At 53.4% G+C, this 26767-nt stretch overlaps 1 protein-coding gene across 3 annotated transcripts in view; it reads left to right on the forward strand.

The window, feature by feature from the left end:
• The window catches only part of BMP1 (bone morphogenetic protein 1), a 47441-nt gene that overhangs the window by 11353 nt on the left and 9321 nt on the right, over positions 1-26767 (forward strand). For 2 of the 3 annotated variants that reach the window (XM_059889488.1, XM_024996251.2), the window contains 14 exons: positions 272-442; positions 628-745; positions 1048-1226; positions 1955-2060; positions 3716-3840; positions 4386-4501; positions 15384-15486; positions 17213-17329; positions 17577-17722; positions 17833-18028; positions 19690-19815; positions 20649-20809; positions 21437-21617; positions 24875-25235. In XM_059889488.1, coding sequence (XP_059745471.1) covers positions 272-442; positions 628-745; positions 1048-1226; positions 1955-2060; positions 3716-3840; positions 4386-4501; positions 15384-15486; positions 17213-17329; positions 17577-17722; positions 17833-18028; positions 19690-19815; positions 20649-20809; positions 21437-21617; positions 24875-24960 — 1931 coding nt within the window. In that variant the 3' untranslated portion in view covers positions 24961-25235. Of the gene's footprint in view, positions 1-271; positions 443-627; positions 746-1047; positions 1227-1954; positions 2061-3715; positions 3841-4385; positions 4502-15383; positions 15487-17212; positions 17330-17576; positions 17723-17832; positions 18029-19689; positions 19816-20648; positions 20810-21436; positions 21618-24874; positions 25236-25554; positions 25681-26767 lie in introns of those variants that run through there. The other variant, XM_024996250.2, reaches the window with a different exon arrangement.

A 26767-nucleotide genomic window follows, 5' to 3' on the forward strand; every position in this document is an offset into this window, starting at 1 on the left:
AAGAAGATACTTACCTACAGAATGAGCTGAAATAGGGAGGCAGCCTGTCCTCTTGTTCAGGCTCAGCCCAGGTCATATACATTGGGTGACTCAAATTTCTCACTGCTCTGCATCACAGCCAGTGACCATGAAAGAGCTGATGGTCTTGGTTTGGGGGGGTTTACAAATTTTAGGGAGTGGGCAGGTACAGAACCCCTAGACAATGAGGATCGGTTGTCATTTGCTTCCTCCTGCCCTTCATGCCCTTGCTACCAATGGCTTCCTTTTTTAGTTTCAGGAAACTCCTCTACCCTCAACAGCCAGAACACTAGTATGAAGCCTCAGAGGAGAAGCCGTGGGAGATGGAAAAGCCGGTCCCGGAGCCGGCGGGCAGCAACGTCCAGACCAGAGCGGGTGTGGCCTGATGGAGTCATCCCCTTTGTCATTGGGGGCAACTTCACTGGTGAGCATGATGTTGGGGGCTGTGGGGGCGGTTGGGGGTAGAGGCCCCCCCCCCGCCCCAGCAGCCTCACACGCGGTGGTGTGAGTGGTGCCTTCTGCCTGTCTGATGAATGGCTGACTCTTTAGCGGAGGGTGGAGGTGAGCCCCCTGGACACTGTGACAGCCTGGCCTCCTTTGTCCCCGCAGGCAGCCAGAGGGCAGTCTTCCGGCAGGCCATGAGGCACTGGGAGAAGCACACCTGTGTCACCTTCTTAGAGCGCACGGACGAGGACAGCTATATAGTGTTCACCTACCGACCCTGCGGGTGAGCAGGGGCCCCTGGGCGCTGTACCCTCGGCCATCGCCCCAGCCCGTGTTCGGTCCTGGGTACTGCAGCCGTCCCCCCGGGCACGGCCCTGGGTCATGTGTCCCCTCCTGCCATGGGAGCATCTCCCCAGGAGCTGCCCCGGATGTGGCTCAGACCCCAGCACACAACCCGGGCATCCCGCGCTCGGGCCCCTCCTCCACCCCTCTGCTCCTTGACCCCCCTGGCAGCCACGCCCGGCCCCTGAGTGGATGCACTCCCCCAGCTCGGGACCGCCCCCCTGAGCTGGCCCCGCCCTCCAGGTGCTGCTCCTACGTGGGCCGCCGTGGCGGGGGCCCCCAGGCCATCTCCATTGGCAAGAACTGTGACAAGTTTGGCATCGTGGTCCACGAGCTGGGTCACGTCATCGGCTTCTGGCACGAGCACACACGACCCGACCGAGACCGCCACGTCTCCATCGTGCGCGAGAACATCCAGCCAGGTACAGACCTCTCTGCCTGCCCTTCCAGGGTCTCTGGTCAGGGTGGGAGCTGCTCCCTTAAGCCATCACCTTTGCTCAACGTGGTATTACAGTCCCAGCCCTGCCTGGGGTCCAAACGCTTCCCCTGAAGCATCTTCTCTGGGTCAGTGGCAGCTCAGGGACCTCAAATCCATTGTCAGATGGAGGCCCGGACAGGTCTAGGTCCTGCACACAGGGCTGCCTGGAGCAGCCAGAACCCACCTGGCCTTCAGGGTGGGGGTTGGGGAGGGGTCGGCCCTGTCTCCATGCTGCCTCAGCCTTTCTCTTCACTTTTACCCAGTCTTCAGCTCTCTGCCTATTCTGTCCTCTAAAGGGTTTTTTCTCTCTCCTTTCTCCCTACTATGCTCTCTCTTCCCTCCCTTCCTGCTTCCTCCCTCTCCTCCCCTCTTCACTGCTCTCATCTCCCCAGTGGTTCTAGAAATGGGCGCCTCCTTCCTATCGTCCCTTGAGTCATTTCTCCAGCACATCCTCACCCCACCTACACCCTGCTGGACAGACTCTTCTAGAGACCCGCCTCTCCCCCTGGCTTCCCTGGGCCACTGCTGGACCCCCAGGTAGGGGGTCACCTCTCAAGAGCAGGGAGGACCCCATCCCCAACCCTAAAGAGGTAGCGCTGCAACCCCCACAGACCTGCCCCCGCCCGCCCCCGCCCCCTCCCCTCCCACACTCCCTTCTCCTGGTCTTCACAGGGCAGGAGTATAACTTCCTGAAGATGGAGGTCCAGGAGGTGGAGTCCCTGGGGGAGACCTATGATTTTGACAGTATCATGCACTATGCCCGGAACACATTCTCCAGGTGAGAGATGGGGGCCCCCCTCTTCTGGGGCAGCCCAGCCCTGCCCTCTGTAGACCTCCCACTTTGCACTAGCCTGCCCCACTGGGGTCATCAGTGAGGACAAGAGTGGGCCCCTGGGTGGCTGAGGCCCTGGAGCAGAGGACCCATGGGTGCTGCCTGCCCTGCTGCTCTCTTCCACGGTGGGTCGGTGGCAGGACTGGGACTCCCAGGGCCTAGGTTCCTCACCTAGTACTGGGCACAGTGGCCGCAGGAGGGTGAAACCCAGCTGCTGCCCAGGCACGTGGGATGCCAAGGCCCCGGAGCTGTATCAGCCCAAGGGACCTGAGTTTTTCCCTCAACCATCCGCCAAAGGGGGCACATTTTTCTGGTGGGTCTGCCTTTTTGTAATTGATCTGTACAAAGGCTGGCTTCTGTCCTGGATCAGCCCCGCTCCCTAGTTCATGAGCACATATACACCTACTCTTTATCCTGAGCCCAGGCTTCCTGGTGGCTCAGACAGTAAAGAATCCGCCTGCAGTGGGAAAGACCTGGGTTTGATCCCTGGGTTGGGAAGATCCCCTGGAGAAGGGAATGGTAACCAGCTCCAGTATTCTTGCCTGGAGAATCCCATGGACAGAGGAGCCTGATGGTATACAGTTCAGGGGATGTTGCAAAGGGTCAGACAGGACTGAATGACTAAGCATAGGTTCCCAGAAACCACAGGCAGAACCCCCAGCAGTCTTGGCCCAGCCTCCCCATCCCAGCTTCTCCTTAGCAGAGTATGGGACTCTGCCCCTCCCCCTCCTCAGGCTTTCCCTCACCCGCCACGCCTGGCCTTTCCCATGCCTGGCTCTGCCCTCTTCCTCCATCTCTGTTCTCCCAGACACTGGCCCTTCCCCTCTCCTCAGTCGCTCCTTCTAGACCCTCTCTTCCTGCCTCCAGACCTGAGGGAATAGACCAAGGAAGGGTGGTGAGGTCACCCCAGCCCCCACCCACAGACCACCCATTTCCCACCAATCCTACCCCATCTCCTGCTGAGGTCCAGCCAGCTGGGTGTGAGTCAGGGGCCCTGGGGAGGTGGAGGGCTGCCTGCTCTGCCTGCATTCTGATCTTCCCAGATGGAAACACCCGGGACCCAGCAGGCAGGAACTGGGGGGACAGGAGACACGATGGGTCAGGAGCTGGAGGGGCTGTTTTGGGGTCTGGTCTGGCCACAGTGGAACCTGCCATTTGGCCTTGTGCCAGGTGCCATCAGGAAGAAAGAAGGGCTGGCCCTGGGTAGTCCTGGGAGGGGTGTCGGCAGGGCTGATACAGCACAAGGGGCCTCAGAAGCAGGGCTGAGACACGGCTGACTAGGGGGTCTGAGGTCTCCCAGGGTTGGGAGGTGGGCCAGACAGAGCCAGGGCACGGGTGGGTCCCCAGGGCCTCCTAGGTCTGTGTTCTCAACCTCCCAAGTGTTCCTGGGGCTCCCCCAGGCCCTGTGGCGTGGCTGCCACGGAGCAGGGTGGCAGCTGGTCAGTGGGCAGTGTAATGACAGGGTGAGATGTCTCCACCCGTCCCTGACCCTGCTGAGGAATGTCTGGGCTCTGGCAGGGTCGTGACCTTGGGTGCATGCAGGCGAGCCACCCTCCTTCCGTTTGATTCTCACCCGGGCCTGGGCTTCTCCTCCTCCCCAGGGGCATCTTCCTGGACACCATCGTTCCCAAGTATGAGGTGAATGGGGTGAAGCCCCCCATTGGCCAGAGGACACGACTCAGCAAGGGGGACATTGCCCAGGCACGCAAGCTCTACAAGTGCCCAGGTCAGGGCAGGGGTGGGGACGGGACAGAGTCGGGTGGAGGGCAGGCCCTGGGGCCAAGAAGGTTGAAGCTGTGAGACTTAGAAAAGTTAGAGGCAGCCTGGTTTCTGAGGAGGGGGCACCCAGGTAGGTGCAGTGTTCAAGTTACAGAGCCAAACTGGGGCTCGGTTCTAATGGGGAGATGCTGAGCCACCCACCTTCTGAGGGTCTCTGAGAGTGAGGGGCAGTGGGAGTAGAAAAAGCCAAGGGTTGGGGGGCGGGGGCGTGCAAAGCAATTCCCAGGAAGTGAGACAGAATGAGGCCCTCCCAAGGAGCTTGACCTTAACTCTGGAAGCCTTGTTGCCTTGACAACAGGGCATCCCTGGCACTAGATAGAAAAAGAGGAGAAGGAGGTGGATCTTAAAGGGACAGAACCATCCCAGACTCTTTGCTCTGCTCAACCAGTCTGCTGTCCCCCAAAGGGCACCAGGGCCCAGGATGAGAAGCCAGAAGGTTGGGGGGACTGGGCAGCTGCAGCAAGCAATCTGATCATTTCCTTTCCTTGACAGCCTGTGGAGAGACCCTGCAGGACAGTACAGGCAACTTCTCCTCCCCCGAGTACCCCAATGGCTACTCTGCCCACATGCACTGTGTATGGCGCATCTCGGTCACACCTGGGGAGAAGGTAACTGAGCATCACTTCCTCTGCCAGGACCCCCGAGTAGGAGAGCTGAGTCCTTGTGGCTGTGAATGACCTGCCTGGGAAATGTACTCATTCACCCCACAGGAGGATGGGAAAGTGTGAAAGTCACTCAGTCGTGTCCAATTCTTTGTGATCCCATGGGCTGTAGCCCGCCAGGCTTCTCTGTCCATGGAATTCTCCAGGCCAGAATAATGGAGTGGGTGGCCATTCCCTGCTCCAGGGGATCTTTCCAACCTAGGGACTGAGCCCATGTCTCCCGCATTGCTGCTGCTGCTGCTAAGTCACTTCAGTCGTGTCCAACTCTGTGCGACCCCATAGACAGCAGCCCACCAGGCTCCCCTATCCCTAGGATTCTCCAGGCAAGAACACTGGAGTGGGTTGCCATTTCCTTCTCCAATGCATGAAAGTGAAAAGTGAAAGTGAAGTTGCTCAGTCATGTCTGACCCTCAGCAATCCCATGGACTTCAGCCTTCCAGGCTCCTCTGTCCATGGGATTTTCCAGGCAAGAGTACTGGAGTGGGGTGCCATTGCCTTCTCCGTATTGCAGGTGGATTCTTTATCATCTGAGCCACTAGGGAAGCCCAGGAGGATGGGAGGCTTCTACTGATAGTTGTATACAAACGCTAACTCATGAAGAGCATTTATTATGTGCTACGCATTTTTCTACTTGCTTCTCAGATCCATTCACAGGCTTTTCACGTGGAGTCTGGATCTCTCACCCACCCTTGGGTCTTCCATGTCCTTCATATTTTTATTGCACCCACAGCTTTTCAGGGTTTATATCCCTTGATTGGAACTTGGTACTTAATGTTCTAGTGCAACCTTGAGCTGGGTTAGATTTTATTATCAGTCACATTGCTTATTCCAACAGGTTTCAAGATCATTTTGAATCAGAATTCTACCATCTACCAGGTAGCCATTCTCACTCTGTCATGAGCTCATTGGATATGCATGTCTTCTGGGTCTTCTAAACTCAACCTTTGATCAAAATGTTGAACAGGACATGAATCAAAGCAGATCCCAAGATCTCCCTCTGAATTGACATTGCCCCAGTAATCTGCAGGCTTCAGGCAGAGCTATTCCACTAGCGATGACTACTTTAAGAGTCATTACCAGTCAGCCACAGGTCACCACTGGGTTGACCAACCACAGTAGGAGCCATTTCTGAGACCAGGCCTGTGTCATCTTTATGTCTTTGGCATAGGAAGTGATTAATAAATACCAAGTAAGTGGGTGGATTGCCTTAGCAAACATAAGTACTATTTCACCGATTGGTAAAGCCCCTTTTTAAAAGGAAGTAAGATTTGTCTATTGTGTCTTATTTCCAGTGAACCCAAACTGGCTCCTAGCAATCAAGTGTTTCTTTTCTAAATGGTCACAGGCTATCTATTTTAAATGGTCACAGACCATCTGTTGAATTGGGGATTAACATTGAACTCCATGGTTTGCAATTCCCAGAATTAAACTCCAAACTCTCCTCCCCAAACACTCATGCGTACGTTCTCGCACACACCCCTTTTGAAAACTGGAAAGATTCTGTTCTGACTTCTCAAGATTACAGACACTGATCACATCTGCAAGTTATTTGAATGTCCTCTGATGTCATTTTTGAGTCTAGAGACAAAAGCCAATTTAAATAGGCGCTTGCTGACTCTCCTCCTATATTATTGAGCTTCTCTTTCCTTTTCAAATGATGTTTATTTTTTGTAATTTGAAAATCATCCTTTTTTACAACAAACTTTCATTGAGAGTTGAGTAATTCCCTATCTCTCTCGCTTAGCTTTCTACGTCGTCCCTCAACAGTGAACCTACCCCTTCCTTGTTCTTCTCCTTGTTCTGAATCTAACTTAAAAATTGTGGTCCTTTTTGCTGTCTTGTACTGACCTTGCCCTGGATTCTTTCATTCCTCTACTGAGGAATTTGGAAATTTCACCACAGATAATAACAACATGTAATGACTACTGAGCACTAATGATTGGCCAGGCACGTGTTAAATTCTTTGTGTTATGTCTTTTAGTTAGCCCCACAACATTAAAGGCTGGGTGCTAATGTTAGCCTTATTATTATTTTTTTTTTTTTTGGCTGCACTATGCAGCCTGTGGGATCTTAGTTCCCTGACCAGGGATCGAACTGACCCCTTGGAGTAAAAGCACAGAGACCTAACCACCTGACTGCCAGGGAATTCCTGTTGGCTTCATTTTGTATATGAGAAAGCAAACTTAGAAAAACTAACTTGCCCAGGATCTCGTAGAACCTAGATTATGATATCAGAGTCTGCGATTGTAGTACTGTGTGTATTCCAAAGCCTATTCCGTTCTTTCAACAACTACTTAAGTGCCCTTCTGCAACAGTGTTGCCTGGCCACTTTGTGCCTGGCGCTGGGCCTGGCACCAGGGATGGACAGGTGCCCGAGATAGTCCCTGGCCCTGAGGAGCACTGAGGAGGGTAGAGCTTCCTTTCTTTCCTGTTTAGGAGGTTTGCTTTGTCAGAAGGCATAGGACAACTTTGTCAGGACCCACTTCTTCCCTTCTTGCTCTGCACTGACATGGGCTGGCCCTAGTCTCTAGAGCAGTGGTTCCCAACCTTTTTGGCACCAGGGACTGGTTTCATGGAAGACAGTGTTTCCACGGACTGGGGTGGGAGGGATGGTTTCAGGATGATTCAAGTGCACTGCGTTTATTGTGCTAATGATAGTATTTGCAGCCACTCCCTGGCGCTAGCATCACTGTCTCAGATCATCAGGCATTAGATTCTCATAAGAAGCGTGCAACCTCTATCCCTCGCGTGCGTAGTTCACAATAGGGTTCATTCTTCTGTGAGAATTTAATGCCATGGCTGAACTGACAGGAGATAAAGCTCAAGGAGTAATGTGAGCAATGTGGAGTAGCTATAAATACAGATGAAACTTCACTCACTTGCCTGCTGTTCACCTCCTACAATATAGCCCAGTTGCTAACAGGCCATGGACTGGCAATTAGGGTGGGGACCCCTGCTCTAGCGGACATATGGCCTTGCCTTAGAAAAACCTTGTATGCCTTCAGCCTGCTCCCTCCATATCTCCCACAAGACTCACCATCCTTTTTCAGCAGTGTGCCCAGAGCTCCTGGGAGTAGGCTAGAGATTAAAAAAAAATTCAGATTAACCAAGGCACGATTGGAGAATTCCATAAACAGAGGAGCCTGGCAGGCTACACTCCATGGGGTCACAAAAAGTCAGACACAACTGAGTTACTAACACACACACACAAAACATACCCATGGTCCTGGTTGAAGCCATAGAATTATAACCGAATGAAAGATGGAACTGTAGGGGACAGAAACATTTAAAAGCTGGGGAGAATAGAAGAAGATGGCATCATAAAATTGTCACAGCCACTCCCTGTGGCCAATTATGTGCAAAGTACTGGCATTCTATATGCATGATCTCGTTATTCCTCACAGCAGTGTCATGATGTAGGTACTGCTATCCCTGCTGGAGAGAGGAGGGTCTCGAGGCTCAAAGGGCAGTAGACCTGGCCAAGTTTGCTCCGGTAGCAGTGGTGGAACCAGCACTCAATTCTAGGACTATCTAACTCCAAAGTCTACTCTTTCAACAGTAAACCTTAAATAAATCTAACGGCATTAGCAAACGGACTTTGACATCTGTTTGGCTCCTGAGAGGTTGTTTTTCACTTGCCTCCCAGTTCTCAGCTTATTGCCAGCAATGCACGTGATATGTGAATCTTATCTTGTACAATCACGCAAGTCTCGGTGATGTCAGATGAAAGAGTCACTTTGGAGGACTTCTCTGAGGATCCCTAAGCCTTGACGCTACAAGTGATTAGCAGCTGCCCTGAAGAGTATTTACAGTGTTTCCCAGGCAACAAAGGGAACTCCTTTCTGAGCAGGAGAGTGGTTTCAGGACACCACAGTCAATTGTTGTAGAGCAGCCAAGAAGATAAGAGTATACAATGTTTTTTGGATTTGGTGTATCCACCCTCCTTCCCATCCCTACTTTCCGACATCCTGACTCTTCCTCAAGGTCCAGCCCAAATTCTGCCTCCTCTGTAAGGCCTTCCCTGACCCCTACTTCCCATTCCCCAACTGGGCAGAGATGACCCATCTCCTCCCTGCTCTGCAAGGCCTGGGCTGAGTCCACTCCTAAGTCTCTCTTCTTGGGCACTGAAGGGCGTGGGGCTCTGAGGATGGAGGGAAAGTTGATGCTCTTTCTTTGTACAGCTGTTGGGCAGAATTGATTGGTAGGCCTGGGGAGGCCACAGGGACTAGAGGTTAATGGCATAAGTTTAAGAGCCAGAGTTGAAGCCTAGGTTTGACTCTCAGCTGTGTTCTTTTTTTAATATATATATCCGTTGTTGTTCAGTCGCTAAGTCATGCCCAGCTCTTTGCGACCCCATGAACCGCAGCATGCCAGGCTTCCCTGTCCTTCACTATCTCCTGGAGTTTTCTCAAACTGATGTCCATTGAGCCAGTGATGCCATCCTGCCATCTCATCCTCTGTCGCCCCTTCTCTTCCTGCCCTCGGTCTTTCCCAGCATCAGGGTCTTTTCCAGTGAGTTGGCTCTTCACATCAGGGGGCCAAAGTATTGGAGCTTCTGCTTCATCAGTCCTTCCGATGAATGTTCAAGGTTGATTTCCTTTAGGATGACTGGTTTGATCTTTCTGTCCAAGGGACTCTCAAGCAGCTTCTTTAGCACTGCAATTCTAAAATTAATATATATGTTAATTTTTATTTATTTGGCTGTGCCTGGTCTTAGTTTCGGCATGTGGGATCTAGTTCCCCAACCAGAAATCGAACCCAGGCACTCTGCTTTGGGAACACAGTGTCTTAGCCACTGGACCATCAGGAAAGTCCCTCAGCTGTGCTCATTACTGGATGTATGATGTTGGGGAAGTTGCTTACGCTCTCTGAGCCTTTGTTTCCGCATCTGTAAAATGGGCCTGGTGATAGTACCTCCCTCATGGGGTTGATACAAGGGTTAAACAAGTTAATGTACATAAAGTGCTTATAGGGCACTGCCTAAACATAGCAGGAATTCAGTGTTAGCTGCTAGTATCATTCTGTGTGTGTGTGTGTGTATGTGCTCAGTCATGTCTGACTTTTGTCACCCCATGGACTAGCCTGCCAAGCTCCTTTGTCCCTGAAATTTTCCAAGCAAGAATACTGGAGTGAGTTGCCATTTCCTACTCCAGGAGATCTTCCTGACCCAGGGATCAAACCCATCCCTCCTGCTTTGGCAGGTGGATTCTTTACCACTGCGCCACCTGGGAAGCAAGTATCATTCTATAGTCCTGATCTATTAATGAATAAGCCCTAGTCAACGTCCCTGGGTGCCTCAATTGCCTCCCTCTATTTTCCTGGATGCTGGTGTGGACCATATTGTGACCCAAATATCAGACTATCTAAACTCAACTCTAGGAGTGAAATCCACATATATTGAGTGGCATACACTGCCATATGGACGTGTGACATGTATGTTTGACCCTGGTGTCAGACAAGGTCTTAAATTTTACATGTAATAATTCAATTCCCTTAAACTCTATGAGGCAGGTACTATTACCATTTGTTGTTGTCATTGTTGTTTAGTCACTAAGTCCTGTCCAATTCCTTTGTGACCCCATGGACTGTAGCCCACCAGGCTCCTCCATCCATGGGATTTCCTAGGCAAGTATACTGGGGTGGGTTGCTATTTCTTCCTCCAGGGGAATCTTCCTGACCCATGGATCGAACCCACGTCTTCTGCATTGGCAGGTGGATTCTTTACTGCTGAGCCACCAGGGAAGCTCACTATTACCATTACCATCTCACAAATAAGGAAACAGAGGAGTTCAGTGATGAGCCCGAGATCTGCCTGAGGCCAGCCGACTGGTCTCTGAGGATTGATGTGTTCTCCCAGCTCCTCCTTGAGACCACCCAACACGAATGAGGAATACTTCCCACACGCAGGGTTCACCTGGGGACTCTGCACCCCTATCACATTTTCCCCACGACTCCCCAGTGGAATCCTTATGATCGCCTCCATTTTTCAGACAAAGACAGTGAGGCCCAAAGTCAGGCTCCGAGCCAGAATCACCAGCTAGGAAGTGGCAGAGCTGGCCAGGTTTTCCTTGGCAAAGGGCAGTGCCCCTGCCACCAGAGCACTGCTGTTTTCACACGACAGAAGTCGTTACAAGTCTTAATTAGACACCTCCGGTCTCAATATAGCCACAGCTGCACCTCCCTGTGAGATGCGCCTGACTGCCAGCCCAGGTCTCTTCCTCCTACTTGTGGTGACCTCTGCTTCCTCTTGCCCGTGGAAGGTCTTGGGTGGGCCCTGTAGGGGTCTGCCAGCCGGACGCGGTTTCTTTTTGGGGGGCCTGAATGCATCCATCCTGGACAGAGTCACAGTTGTTTCCGGGGAAGAAGGGAAAGTGGCTGCTATTCTCCGTGCAGCTGCTGAGCGGACTTGATTGGCAGGCTCAGAGAAGCCACGTGGAATAGTGGTTAAGAGAGTAAGTTTAGGAGCCAAGAAGCCCTCACTTGGCCCTCTGCATTCCTTCTTCCATCCAGCCACTCTTTTTTTATTTTTTTAAAAGATTTATTTATTTTCTTTGTTGCCGTGGTGGGTCTTCGTTGCTGCACAAGGACTTTCTCTAGTTGCAGAGCGTGGGCTTTTCATTGTGGTGGCTTCTCTTGCTGCGGAGCACGGGCTTCAGTAGACGTGGCTCTCAGGCTTAGTTGCTCTGTTGCATGTGGACTCTTCCCAGACCAGGGATCGAACCCATGTCCCTGCGTTGGCAGGCGGATTCTTAACCACTGGATCACCAGGGAAGCCCCATCCAGCAACTCTTTACAAGATATTTTTGTTGTGTGCTAGGTATAAAGATAACATATGCATGTTATTAAAATTTTGAGCAATATAGAAATGCCTAAGGTAAAAAATGAACTTTCTCCCCTTGATTATCCTCTGAATGCCACTCCTCAGAGATGACTAAGCATTGGTAACACTTGGGATGTCCTCCTTTTAGTGTGTGTGTGGTCTTCTGTAACTTGCCTTTCACTCAACGATAAATCATGGTCATCGGTCTATGTCTGCACATATATTATCTCCCTCAATCACTTTTGAGGCTGCTTGGCATCCCATCATCTCATTTTAATTATTTAATCACCCCCTGCAGGTCTCTTTTTAAATATAATTTTATTTTTATTTATTTTTGACTGTGCTGGGTCTTCATCGCTGCGCACGGACTTTTCTCTAACTACAGCGAGTGGGGGCTGCTCTCTAGCTGCCATGCATAGGCTTCTCATTGCAGTGATTTCTCTCGTTGCAGGGCATGGGCTCGAGGTGTGCAGGCTTCAGTCTTGTGGCATGTGGACTCCGTAGTTGTGGTTCCCCGGCTCTAGAGCACAGGCGGAGTAGTTGTGGGTTCCTCAGCTTGTGGGATCCTCCCAGACCAGGGATTGAACCCATGTTTCCTGCATTGGCAGGAGGATTCTTTATGACTGAGCCACCAGGGAAGCCCACCCTGCAGGTTACTTGATGGATGCTGATCTAAGTTTTTCCAACCTTTTATTACTACCAAAATAAACACCTTGAAATTTATATCTTTATACACTTAGGCAAGTTTCTCTGTAGAACAAATTCTAGAAGGCAAAATTCTGGTCAAGAAATATTTACTAAGCAACAACTATGTGCCATGCACTGAGGATTCCATAATGAATGAAACTTCCTCTGTGGTCACATTTGATCATTTTCTGAAAAGATAAAATATTGGGTAATAAGACGCTGGCTCTAGAGCAAGAGCTGGAACAGATTTTCAACTTCAGTTTTTCAAAATGTCAGGACTTGTCTTTTTATCATAATGATACTCCCGATGATGATTAATTATCATCATCAAGAGTAATATAGTGTGCTTTTGAAGGGTTCCCTGGTAGCCTGGTTAGGGTTCCAGGCTCTCACTGCCATGGCCCAGGTTCAATTTCTGGTCAGAGAACTGAGATCCTGCAAGCTGTATGTGTGAATTCAGTCGTGTCCAACTCTTCGTGACCCCACGGACTGTAGCCCACCAGGCTCCTCTGTCCGTGGAATTTTCCAGGCAAGAATATTGGAGTGGATTGCCATAGTCTCCTCCAGGGGATCTTCCCAGGGATTTAACCCATGTCTCTTATATCCTCTGCATTGGCAGGAAGGTTCTTTACCACTAGCACCACCTGGGAAGCCTGTGCAGTGTGTCCAAAAAAAAAAAAAACAACCAAAAAAAAGAGTAATATAGTGTACTTTTCAAAACATGATCTCACTTGATTACCTCTTGTAATCCCACTTGATTACATCAAAGCAGCAAAATTAATGAAAGCCTCCCCAACACAAACATATTTAAACTTAGGTATGAATCAAAAGAAAAGATAAAAGGTGGACCATGGATTCTAAGCTAGGTCAGGATGACATGTGGGGGTGAAAAGCAGTGAAAATATGATGGACTCAGTAGATTGAAGGTTGTAGTGAATTGGAAGGATTGGGCTGTATGCACAGAGGGAGTGAGTGAGGAAAGATTGGACCACATGGACGGAGAATGGGGTCCTTGGGTTTGAGATTGTGGACGTTAACAAGATTTAGGGCATGATGTGTTGGCTGGAAAGGGGCAGAGAGAGGGTGGGAGAGGAGGGCAGGGAATGCAGAGGTCAGGAAATGGCAAGGATCATGCAAGTCAATGGTGAAATCATGAGGAGTTCTGACGGGGTTGGTGCTAAAGTGACCATAAGCCAGGAGCTCTTCCTTGACCAGTGGTAGCATTGACCTTGGCTGCAGACAGCAGCTGCCGGCGCCTGCTGTGGGATCTTTTTCTTTCCAGCCTCTACTCTGTGTTAGCCGCTCAGTCATGTCTGACTCTTTGCAACCCCATGGACTGTAGCCGCCAGGCTTCTCTGTCCATGGAATTTCCCAGGCAAGAATACTGCAGTGGGTTGCATTCCCTTCTCTAGGGGATCTTCCTGACCTTCCTGACCCAGGGATCGAAACTGGGTCTCCTGCATTGCAAGCAGATTCTTTATCATCTCAGCCATCCTGGAAGGTATGGGATCTTTTTCATTCCAGCCTCCACTCTGTCTGCCTCTAACATTGCAGGGAGCCAGAGGGGAGACGGACTCCCTTGTCCCTTTCTCCTCCAGCAGGGAATCTAGTTCACACCTAACAGGTGGGCCCCTTGGAGCTTCGCATGCTCACTGCACACGCCTTGCAGATGGGCAGGGGGGCATTCTCTGGAGTCCCTGCTTGTTGGACTCAGAAAGTACAGCAAGCTTCAGGGCTCGCTCCAGAAGCTACTAAGCAAGAAAGTGTGCTTCTCTACCTGTTCATGAGCCCACCTACTGGGGAGACTCGGTACTTACCAAGGTGTTAGAGGTCCCTCCAGTATTGGGTGAACATTTGATGAGTTCAAAGGCAGAAATGAGTTTATGTGCAGAAGGTGCTTAGGGCAGTGCCTATACCCGTGAAGGGCTGTGTCAGGGTGAGATGTCTTTCCTCATTTTACGTACTAGGTAACTGAGGTTCAGAGAGGTCAAGTGATTTACCCAAGGATTCACAGCAGGAAATGCAGAGATGAGATTCAAACCGAGGCTCAAATGACTGGGGCCTGAGTTTTTCACTCAGTGATCTTTTTAACATAATGCTTTTTTTAAATGATTTATTTGGCTGCCTCAGGTCTCAGTTCCCGCAGGTAGGATCTTTCACTGTAGCACACAGACTCTCTAGTTGTGGCTTGCAGGCTCAATTGTTGTGGCACACGGGCTCAGTCCCTCTGAGGCATGTGGGATCTTAGTTCCCCTGCCAGGGATAGAACCTGCGTCCCCTTTCATTGCAGGGAGGATTTTTAACCACTGGACCCCAGGGAAGGCCCTCATTAGGTGATCTTTTTATGCATGTCTTATTCTTCTAAGTCCTAATTTCCTTGATAGAGATGTGTGTGTGTGTGTGTATACTCAACTACACTGTATCGTTGAGTATCTTAAACCCATTCACGGGAGGCATACAGACCTGATGTTCTCCTCAGTGGTCAGCATGACCCCCGCTCAGGACCAGCATTTAGTAAATATGTGATGATAGGTGACCTCTGCTCTTCCTCTCTGGACCCTGCATTCCCATTCAGACCCCCCCAGTACCCAAATACTGTCTTGGGCCCTTCCTATCACCAAGGAGACCTCTTCCCTCTGAAGATGTTGTAATTTATATTATTTAAGTTGACCACGAGAAGAGCTAGGTTTGTGTAACCCTAAGCAACGGCTCCTTAACTAAGGAGATCAGTAAAATGAGACCCTGGGTTTCAAACATATATTCAGTGAGGTCGTGCATTTTAAGTGAGGACTGGCCCGGGATGTCTGGGAAGAATGCTGACTAGAACTGGCAGATGGCTGGGGAGGAGGGACATTTCTGTGCCAGGAGCTCCTTTTTGGAACTCTTAACTATTTTTTTAAAATTTATTTTTGGCTTCGCTGGGGTCTTTGTTGCTGAGCACTGGCTTTCTCTCTCATCATGGCAAGCAGGGGCTACTCTGTTGCGATGCCCAGGCTTCTCACTGCAGTGGCTTCTCTTGTTGCAGAGCACAGGCTTTAGGGTGTGAAGGCTTCAGTGGTTGCAGCATGCAGACTCAGTAATTGTGGTGCACGAGTTTTTGTTGCTCTGTGGGGTGTGGGATCTTCCCAGACCAGGGATTGAACCCATGTCCCCTGCATTGGCAGGCAGATTCTTAATCACTGGACCATCAGGGAAGTTCTTTTAACTATTTATAACCCATGGCAGATGGCCTTACAAGGCAGGCAGCGGTCATGGGACTGATGGGTGAGGTCAGCGAAGCATGGGCAGCAGTGTAACCTTCTTCCTCCCCCATTTTCCCAGATCATTCTGAACTTCACGTCCATGGACCTGTACCGTAGCCGCCTGTGCTGGTATGACTACGTGGAGGTCCGAGATGGCTTCTGGAGGAAGGCGCCCCTTCGAGGTACGGGCCCCAGCCTTGCCTTGCCCACTCCACAGTCAAATCCTTGGTATAATTATTCACATCACAGCCTGCATCCTCCCTGACACCAATACCTGGCCAAGGGCAGCACCATGGCATGGAAGCCAGGAGTGCTGGTGTAGTCAGTGCTGCCAGCTCCATCGTGAAGTGTGTGACTTTGGGCAAGTCCCTTCCCTAGTCTGGACCTTGTGGAGACCTTGGTATGGGCTTCTGGGCTTCTCGCAGATGGTGGCTTATCAGTGTACATGGTGGGGAGTCACACCAGGTAACAGAGGGAGATGGACGGGCCCATCTTCTCAGCTCCAGGCTCTCTTGCTCATCTGGGCAATGTTAGAGGCTCTGTTTCTTGTTTGTGAGATGTGGCCTGAGGGTGCCCACGATGTAGCCTGGTGCATCACAGAGGCCTGCATTCCTGGCACAATGGCCCAAACTTGTTTGTACAGGATACTTTGTCTTGGGGTGGGGTGGTGGGGGTGGGGGAGTGGGTAAGTGGGGGGATGGCTGGGTCAGAACCACAGGACAGAAGATCCTGTAATGGACATAGAGCCTGAGAGGGTACCTGAATTTTCCTTCTCCGATCTGGACCTGTTCCTAAGTGGCTCAGGACTGCTCATTAGCTTAAGAACCTCTGCCCCATAGCTTGTGCCTGAAGCAGGCTGACAAGTCCTCACTAACCATCTCTTCCCCCCTCCCCCTAGTTTGTTTCTGATGTTGGCCTATTTCTTATTAGTCACCCAAAGCAGCTGTCTTTATGATACTTCCTGCTACGAAAGTGTGAATGTTTCCAAGATTGCAGTTTCTTTTTCACAACTTGCATTCCTAGGGCAGCACCCTCCGTCCCCTGCCAAAAGTTGGGAAAACACCCATCTTACTAGGAACACACAAATCATCCCAAGTTGATTCTCGGCTACAAAGGATTTCACAGATGGCCAACCTCACCCACTTACGTGGATTCTTGTCAGGTTTCACGTCAAATAAAACATTTTCTGCCCAGTTCCTGGATTCAGGGGTTTATTTGGGCTCCTATGGCACCCCCGGCATTTGAGCAAATGACATTTTGTCATAGCCAAAGAAAGCTGTGTTTGCTTTTGGTTATTGCTCGTTAGCATGGATAGCAAGTAAGAAAAGATAGGTAACGATGATAATGCTCTTTTTAAAAAGTGTCAATAAATAAAACACAGGTATCCTTGGTTATGGGCTTCCCTGGTAACTCAGCAGTAAAGAATCCGCCTATAGTGCTGGAGATGTGGGTTCGATCCCTGGGTTCGGAAGATCCCCTGGAGAAGGGAATGGCACCCCACTCTAGTATTCTTGCCTAGAGAATCCCATGGACAGAGGAGCCTGGCAGGGATATACTATAGTCCATGGGATCGCAAAGAGTCGGACATGACTTAGTGACTAAACAACAGCACCATTGGTTATGGTGAGGAATCTCTTTCCTCCTAGACACAGATTCCTTCCTATCCTTTCCCTCAAGTGTATGAAATCTTCTAGAGTGGCCTCTGGCTCTTCAAGGCCATACTGGACCTTGGATCATATACAGGCCAACTGGAGTGTGTGCGGTCTTGAGAATGTGCGTCTAGGGCAGACCAGGGTCTAGCACCCGCCCGTGGAGATGGGGCGGGCTCCCTGGAGTTGCAGCCCTGGGGAGAGAAGGGAGGAGGCCTCACTGGAGCCTCACTGCCTTCTGTCCGCCCCATCTGTGCAGGCCGCTTCTGTGGGGGCAAACTCCCCGAGCCCATCGTCTCCACCGACAGCCGCCTCTGGGTTGAATTCCGCAGCAGCAGCAACTGGGTCGGGAAGGGCTTCTTCGCGGTCTATGAAGGTACTGAGGCAAGGGGAGAGGGGAGTTGGAGGTGGGGTCCCTGGACACCCTAGAGCCCCTCCCTCCTGGCACCCACGGGTGAGGCCAAGGCCCCTTGAGGGAGGAAGCAGAGATCTCAATGGGATTGGCCGAGGCCTGGGACCCTGAGAGGCTGGGGGATATGGGTGGGACTGGAAGAAGGAAAGAGGAGCTCAGAGCATTCTGACCAACACTCCCTTCTTCCCCACCTTGTCCCTTGTCCCCAAAGCCATCTGCGGGGGAGATGTGAAAAAGGACAATGGCCACATCCAATCGCCCAATTACCCAGATGACTACCGGCCCAGCAAGGTCTGCGTCTGGCGGATCCAGGTGTCCGAGGGCTTCCACGTGGGCCTCACCTTCCAGTCCTTTGAGGTGGGTCAGGGACCCCCCCAGGATGGGGCCCATCTCCTGAGGGCTTCCAGGGCTTGGGTCTGGGCCGCCAGGGCTCCTCTTGCCGATGAGCCCCCCACTGCCTCCTCCAGATCGAACGCCACGACAGCTGCGCCTACGACTACCTGGAGGTGCGGGACGGGCACAGCGAGAGCAGCACCCTCATTGGGCGCTACTGTGGCTACGAGAAGCCCGACGACATCAAGAGCACGTCCAGCCGCCTCTGGCTCAAGTTCGTCTCCGACGGGTCCATTAACAAGGCTGGGTTTGCCGTCAACTTTTTCAAAGGTGCCTCCTTCCCCGCTGCCCCACCAGGCCCGCCCATGTGGCCAACCCATCCTCTCTGGTCCTTCTTTTTCTTAATTTTATTTGCTTGTGGTAAAAACACTTAGTATGAGAGCTATACTCAGAACACAACTGAGTGTACAATTCACCACAGGTATGGTGCTGTCCAGCTCTATCAGCTTGACTGAAACTTTTTTAAAAAATGATTTTAAATTTATTTTTTGGCTGCACTGCATGGCATGGCAGATCTTAAGTTCCCCATCCAGGGACTGAACCCAACCCATGCCCCCTCCAGCAGAAACTTGGAGTCTTAACCACTGGATAAGTGTTATCACTCAGTCATGTCTGACTCTGTGACCCCATGGACTGTAGTCCACCAGGCTCCTCTGTCCGTGGAATTCTCCAGGCAAGCATACTGGAGTGGGTTGCCATGCCCTTCCCCAGGGGATCTTCCCAACCCAGGGATTGAACCCAAATCTCTTGCACTGCAGGCGGATTCTTTACCATCTGAGCCACTGGACCACCAGGGAAGTCCCTTGACTGAAAATTTATGCCTTCTGAGTTGTGACTCCCCACCCCTCAGCCCCTGGCACCCACCATTCCACTCTTTAATTTTATGAATGTGACTGTTTTTGATACCTCATGTGAATGGAATCATGTACATTTTAACTTTCTGTGACTGGCTTATTTTAACACCATGTCCCAAAGGTTCACCTGTGTTGTCCTGTATGGCAGAATTTCCCTCTTTTTTAAGGCTGAATAGTATTCCAGTGTGTGTCCAGATCAGATTTCCTGAGCCTGATCCATCAGTGGACACCTTAGCTATTGTGAATTGTGCTGCTGTGGCTTCATCCCCACCTCATTCATTCACTCAACACACTCCTAGAGATGTGTAGACCCTGGTGCCCTGTCCTTGAAGTTATGTCCTAACCGGGCAGGAAAGGTCCCAGTGAATAACTACATATAATACCTGGTTGAGTAAATGCCACGCCTAGGTAAAAGTAGCCAATGCGTGGTAGGTGCTTGACTGAGAGTTGACATAATTGAAGAGTTGCTTTAAAGTCCACACGTTTGTGCAGAAGGGATATTGGTGAGAGGCGGAGGCAGGAAGTGCCATAGCAGCTCAGGGAGGAGGCAAGACAGTGTGGACTTTTTATCAGTGTGATTCTGGGCATTGAGGGCATTCTGCCCAAACTTCCTTTCCTTGTCTTAAGCTGGGGACAGCAACAGCCCCTCCATCACAAGCTTCATGTAGGGATTGAAGGAGAGATGCAAGAATAGTACTCAGCCAGGGACGGCGCAGGAGAGACACCAGTGAATGAAGGTGGCCACCAGCCCAGCTAGTGTGGTCAGAAGGAAGGCTCCATGGGCTCCATCTGTCCCTTCCTTCAGGGCTCTGCCTTTAGGGCTGTCTTCAGCTGGATGCCCTTGGGACCAAGTGGGGTTCTGAGCAGCCGTGGAAGGCTGGGTGGGGCAGGGAAGCCCTTGTCTTCGGAGCTGAGTGGACAAAGGAAGGTCACAACTGACTTCTTCCCCTTGGAATGGCTAAGAGTGGCCTCAGCAGCCTGAGGGATCCTGGGCTTGGCTCTCAAGCAGAGAGCAGGAGGAAGAGGGCCCCAGGTCCCAGACTGGGAGTCACTGACACCCTTGCTTTCTGACCGCAGAGGTGGACGAGTGCTCTCGGCCCAACCGCGGGGGCTGTGAGCAGCGGTGTCTCAACACCCTGGGTAGCTACAAGTGCAGCTGTGACCCTGGGTACGAGCTGGCCCCCGACAAGCGCCGCTGTGAGGGTGAGTGCCCCCAGACCACCCAGGACCCTGTGCCCTATCCCCTTCCAAACCCTCCAGCCCGGGTCTCATGCCCTTCGGACAGACCTTTTTCTGGAAAAACTAGGATTCTCTGGCACTTTGGTCACCACTGGTTGATGAGGAATACGTTGTATATTTCAGTCCCCCAGAACACACTGTGACCAGGTGTGATGTACTTCAGTTTTGTTTTGTTTTCATTCTTGTTCTTCTTTTAAATGCTGATCTTGATTGATTTCATCACCCACCAGAAGGTGGTGATCCACCATTTGGCAATTCTCGGATGGGCACTGAGTTTCGGCCTCTCATTATAAATGTTCCCAGGAGGCTAGTGAAACCCTATCTGGCTAACTGACTCCAGCTCAGCCTGATCTTGCTGCCGGCTTCTCTCTGCTCACCTCTGAGCAGCTCCTTCTCCCTGCCTCCTGGTCCCCACCCCCCAGCCCTCCCTGCTATCCTTCCAGTCCTCCCTGTCTTCCCCGCCCACTGCCAGTCCCCTCTACCTCCCTGCCAGCACTTTCTGCCCGCCTGCACTGCCTTTCTGGAGCCTACCCACAGCCCAAGCAAGTGCCTGGCCTGTTCTCTCACAGAGAAAATAGAAATGACCACACAACTCCTCAACTCCCTCTACTCTGAAGACACCCCCTCACCCTGCCTCCTCCCCCTCTACCCTAGAGAGACTAGACACAAGCCCCCACTTTGGGCTGGGGGAATCCACAAATCTTTCTCTCCTCCTTCATGCACCCCAGCCCATGTTCATGCCCTTTCTCTAGAGCCGAGACTCCTGGGGGGTGACACTGCCTTCCTTGTGCCCCCAGCTGCCTGTGGTGGATTCCTCACCAAGCTCAATGGCTCCATCACCAGCCCGGGCTGGCCCAAGGAGTACCCCCCTAACAAAAACTGCATCTGGCAGCTGGTGGCACCCACCCAGTACCGCATTTCCCTGCAGTTCGACTTCTTTGAGACCGAGGGCAATGACGTAAGTGCCCACCCCAGGGGCTGAGGAGGCTCAGAGAGGTCCGAGGTGTGGGAGCTCGGCTCAGTGCCTGCTTCCTACCCTCTGAAAGAAACACTCCAGGAATGTAGAGATGGAGAGCCCCTCAGGGAAGCAGTGGGGCTCAGGGAGGAGGGCCCTGAAGGCCATGGAGCATGTGGCATGTGGGAATGAAGGACATGGAGTCCGGATGCCTTTGGAGAGAGATGGGGCTAGGGGGCTTGTGTGGGGAGCACAGGAGGAACTGACGAGGTGGGAGTGGCACCATTTTTTAATTACTAGATGTGACAAAAGAGATGTGGGCTTCCCAGGTGGCACTAGTGGTAAAGAACCCGCCTACCCATACAGGAGACACAAGAGATGTGGGTTTGATCCTTGAGTTGGGAAGATCCTCTGGAGGAGGGTATGGCAACCCGCTCCAGTATTCTTGCCTGGGAAATCCCATGGACAGAGGAGCCTGGCTGGCTACAGTCTGTGGGGCAAAGAGTCAGACATGACTGAGCACATACATAGCAACGGTGAAAGGACCCACAGAACAAGGAGCCTCCCTAGGTGGGGGTGGTCAGGAGGGGCTTCCTGGAGGAGGTGGCCTGGAGCTGTGCTGTCCCACAGGTGTGCAAGTACGACTTTGTGGAGGTGCGCAGTGGACTCACGGCCGACTCCAAGCTGCACGGCAAGTTCTGTGGCTCCGAGAAGCCTGAGGTCATCACCTCCCAGTACAACAACATGCGTGTGGAGTTCAAGTCCGACAATACGGTCTCCAAAAAGGGCTTCAAGGCCCACTTCTTCTCAGGTAACCCTGGACTGCCCCGCTTCAGGCCCCGCCTCCCCTTCTTACTGCTGCTGCACCCCCTGCACTCCCCAGCCCCTCCGGTGCCGGGCGGCACGGTCTGTCCCCTGCTCCCCCCACTAGCCCTCCACCACCAGGCCAGCCCCTTCCTGCCTGAACTCCTCTATTCCTGAGCCCTCAGAGCAGTATGGGAGCCACCCTGAGGCCAGACAGTACGTAGACCTGCAGAAAGGAAGGGAGAGGGCGCTCTAGGGCTTAGGAACCCTAACAGAGGGCAAGCCCTGGGAACAGGGAGCACAGTGAGGTGGACACTGCCCCAGGCAGAGGAGGAGGGTGTTTGTGTTGGACTGTGGGGCAGATTGTCTGGCAGTGGTTGGATCTTTAATCAGACCCTGCATGTGCCAAGTGGGGTCATACTGGGGGCTTCACAAGAGATGAGGAGCCCCTCCAGTCAACCCCAAAGCCTCCCCACTACCCCAAGGCCCACGGTGGGGAGATTCAGATCCAATCAGCACTTGTCTGTTGAGAGCTGCTGCATGTAAGGCTAGGGGTCAGTCCTTTTGATGGCCTCATCTCTGGGCAGACTCAATGGTAGTCAGAGCACCGGCCCAGCCTCTCCAAGCAGACCTCCAGGGGTCCCCAGACACCTCTCCCCTGCTTTAATAACCCCCAGTCCTTCACCCAGGGCTAGGCTGGGAGGAGGCTGGTAGTTTTCTGGAGGCAGTAGGACCTGGGGCACCGACAGCGTTTAGGGTGGGAGAGAGTGTGGGGGGCTGGGGGGCGTGGACTGGCTGGAGTGGCCCAGGGGTCCTTAGCACACCTAGTGGGCCGGGCATGGGTGGCAGAAAGGCCAGAAGCCCCCGGCCGGGTCCCTGCCGCCTTCCTTCTCCCCTCCTCTGCCCGGAGTCCTGCATCCTTGAGCCCCTGTGGCTGCCCTGCACCCCCGCCTACCCCACTGGATGCCATGCACTGCCCCTGTGCACTGGTTCCCCGCTTGGCACTGCCAGCCACCCTGCTCTGCATACAGTGTCCCCAGCCCTGGCCCCACTGCTGGCTGAGACCACCCCGCAATGCAAATCCCTCTCTTCCCTGGGGACATCCCCAGAACTCCTCAAGGTGCTCACCAGAGGGCCGAGGGGATGTAACATCTATACTCAGGGGTGGGCTCGGTGCCAGAGAAACCATTACCTGCTTACTCTTGTCTCTTCCTGCCCTTCTGTTGCTCTAGTCTTGGGGGGTGGTGGGGGGTGACCAGTACTGCATCTGTCAGACCTAGAGCCCAGGGCTCTCCACCCATGATTGCTGCCCTGCCCTGGCACACCACTGTGTTCACCCCACCCTCAGCCCTGCATAGATGCACGCACACACACACACTTGCACGCACACATGCAGTGCCCTTTTGCACAAGAAACCTGCAGAGGACCCTCGCCACTGGGCATCAAGGTTCAGCCCTCAGGGCGCCCTGGGGCACCTGACTCTGGCCCCCCAGGAGAGGGGCTGTTTGGACTTTGGGACACCCAGCAAGGAGACCATAAGGCAAGAAGAAGAGAGAGCCTGAAGACCTTCAGTGTGACCCCAGCCACCTTCCGGGGCATTTGGCACTGGAGGGTGAGTGCCATCTCCTTGTCCCGGCCTGTGTCCACCCCCGCTCCTGCCCTTCTTGCAACCTGCATTCTTGGCTCCCAGGAGAGGCCATCCCCACCACCACCGTGCCTGAGCCCCGCCCCAGGCACTGCAGCAGGCCCTCCTCGGGGCTCGTGGCTCGCAGCTCTCACTGCTGCACTCAGCCACACTCCCCCACTCAGTTTTTCACTGGGCAAGTGTCTCTATGACCCCTGCAATGTGCCAGGCATCATACTTGGTATTTAGGGGAAATACGAGGAAGGTTTGAGGGTCAATTTCAGGAAAATCTTTGCTCATTCCATGTAGCTGCAACCCCTGAAGCTCCCAGCATAGGGTCACCAGTGTGTTCCTCAGTGAACTCCCAGGATGGGCTGTAGGGTACTCACCACCCCCACATTTTCACAGGGCTTGTGCAAAGGCAGCTTCCACAGGGCCCTCGCTCAAGGCCCCCATGGTTCTCTAACTTAGGAGACCTGGGGAAGGACTTGGCGACTCCACCTCTTGACCTTGGGTTTTTCTGGATCCTTCTTGGCCTGAGAGGGGATTGGATAAGCAAGGCCACCTGCAAGTCCATGCTCCAGCCCTCAGGCCCTTCTCCCAAGGGAGACCAAGGACAGGGCTCCTGTTGTCACAGACCTCGCCTGGCCATGTGAGTGCCAGCAGGCATCTTTCTAGCTTGGGGTTCATCTCTGGAATCCTTGTGTTCATCTCACAACCCCCTTCCCTGAATGTCTGCCTCCATGCCAGGCACCCAGTGCCCAGAATGACTGCGGAGAGACTGGAGAACATGTGTGTGTGATGTACTGCATGCCTGTGACCACGTGTCTCTCTGTGTATTAGTTTCTGTGTTCATGGGAGTGTGCATGTTCAGACCCACCCGAGCCGGAGCAGCTAATGTGTGCGCCCTCTGCAGGTCGCTGATCAGCCCGGGGTCTCTGCATTCGAGTGTGTCTCCGTTTGTACCCACGTGCAGGGCCCTGAGGGCAGCTGTGACCCCTGTGTTTGCACCTGTGTGTGCTTCCTCACATGTGAGGAGTGAGCAACCAGCGTCTGTTTGCGTGTGCACATGTGCACAGGTGGCTGATGGCCGATGTGTGTGCGTGTGGTGTCTGTGTGAGAGGGGCTGGTATGTATCCTGTGCACATGTGTGTGTGTGTGTGTGTCCCTGTGGGTGGGTGTCTGTGCTACCGGATCGGGAGGACAGTGCAGGGTGAGGGATCCTGTGTCTGTTGCTGTGTTGATGTGAGTGTGCGTCTGTCTGTAACACACTCTGTAGCTACAGCACCAGGAGGACAGAGCCAAGCTCTGGATCAGGCCCCTTCCCATGGACCGCTCCCCTCTGCCAGACTTCAGTCTCCTTCCCCAGCGTGCGGCCTCTTCCTCACACCCAGGCCTGTCCCTGCCGCAGGCTTCCTCCCACCCGTCCCCTGTTGCTGTGCCTCCCCCTACCCCGCTGCCCCTCCGTGGCCTGGCTGCGCCGGACATGGCCGTCCTGCATGTGTGTCCCGCTGCCCCCCGCCCCCTGCCCTGCCCGTGGACCCCCGCCTCGGAGCCAGGCCTGGTTTTCACTGCTCTCCCTCCCTGGCCCCCGCCCTCCACCCCCCTGGTCCCTTTTCTCCTTCTCTCTCTCGTTTCAGAAAAGAGGCCAGCTCTGCAGCCCCCCCGGGGACGCCCCCACCAGCTCAAATTCCGAGTGCAGAAAAGAAACCGGACCCCCCAGTGAGGCTGGCCTGGCCTCCCGGACTCTTTGTTACTCAGGAACCTCACCTTGGACGGAACGGGCTGGGGGCTTTGCGGCCACCCACCCCCACCTCCGCTCGGCCTTGCCGGCCCACCTCCCTCTGGCCGGACAGAACTGGTGCTCTCCTCGCCCCCACCCCCCTCACATGGACAGGGGCCCCTCCTTGCCCCCCGCCCCCTCCCATTTTGATGGTGTCTGTGACATTTCCTGTTGTGAAGTAAAAGAGGGACCCCTGCGTCCTGCTCCTTTCTCTTGCAGTCTGCTTGTCCATGTGTCTGTTTTTCCACTTGTCCGTCTGTCCAGTAAGCAGGTAATGGTAGAGGGTGCCCATGCTGGTCAGCTCCAGACCCCAACCCTCCCTCCGTCCATTTCAACTTTCTCTCCGCACAGCTGGGCCCCCTCAGCTGGCTCTGCATGAGGCAGTGCCCCGGACCCCCACCATCGCCTTGACCTCTGCTCCCTGCCCTGCCTCCCCCAGGGTGGGGAGGACACCCGGCCAGGCCCCCCACTTCCCTTGGGGTGCCACTGCCCTTGGCCCGTGCACAGACCCGTCCTCCCTTGCTTGCTCCCCTGCAGACAAGGACGAGTGCTCCAAGGACAACGGCGGCTGCCAGCAGGACTGCGTCAACACCTTCGGCAGCTACGAGTGCCAGTGTCGCAGCGGCTTCGTCCTCCACGACAACAAGCACGACTGCAAGGAAGGTAAGTGGCCCCAGTGCCCCGGCCAGCTGGCAGCCTGAGAACCAGGACTGCAGAAAGGGCTCAGAGACGCCATCTCCCTCGGCCTCTGGACTCGGGAAGCTGAGTGACCTCTGAGGTCACCTCGTTTCACCTTCCACGCTCCTCCCTCCACCAGCAACATCCAAGCCACACACACTTATGGAGGGGAGGGGCTTGCGGCTCCCCCCAGGCCCTGTCGTCAAGCTGATCTGGTAACTAGCGCTCGTTCAAATCCATGTTCAGGTGTGTCTCTTCGTTCCAGCCTCCCTCTGTCCGGGGGGAGGTGAGCTGGGACCGTGCTGAAGAGCTGGGCTCTGGAGCCAGGCTGCCTGGCCCAGCCCCACCTCTTAGCCAGCTGTGGGCCCTGAGCCGCTGACTCCCTCCCTCCACACCTGGATTTGCTTGTAGGTGCTGCCTGCTTGGGCAGCGACACTGTGACGTGCTCCGAGAAGTGCCTGGCTCGTAGCAAGCACAATCACATGTGTCACCATTATTGGTCACATGCTCTGACCCCTGGGGACACCTAGAACAGGGCTGCTGCCTCCCTGACATTGAGGCTCTGCAGAAGCTCAAAAACAGTTCTTGTGTCCTCTCCCATATCACGTGATACCTCCTCTTTGTACACAATACAACCCTGGCCTGCTCCCTGTGGTCAATACCACTGTGGACCATGCCAGCTGGCGATGCATGGTCCCCAGCTACACAACGCAGACTCGCCTTTGACCTTGAGTGTCTGTGTGCCCTTGGGCCAGTCCCTTCACCCCTCTGAGTTCAACTGTCTCACCCATGAGATGGCCCTAAGCTTTCAAGCCCTTGCTTTAAGCACTTAGCACAGGGCCTGGCAGATGTCTCTTCCACACGGTCACTGTGTGGACAACCAAGGTGCCAGTAAATAAACTGCCAACTAGAATAAACATAGCTGAAGCACCGAGTGGACGCTCCAGGGCTTTTCAGCCCATCACTTCAGTCTCCCAGATACGGAGTTCCACTGACTCACAGAGCCCCCACATCATTTAGCTAGGGGGAGGACCTTCTTCTGATGCTGTTTCTGAACTGCATGCCATCTCTG

Source organism: Bos taurus, chromosome 8 (assembly GCF_002263795.3).
Source record: "Bos taurus isolate L1 Dominette 01449 registration number 42190680 breed Hereford chromosome 8, ARS-UCD2.0, whole genome shotgun sequence".
Taxonomy (NCBI): domain Eukaryota; kingdom Metazoa; phylum Chordata; class Mammalia; order Artiodactyla; family Bovidae; genus Bos; species Bos taurus.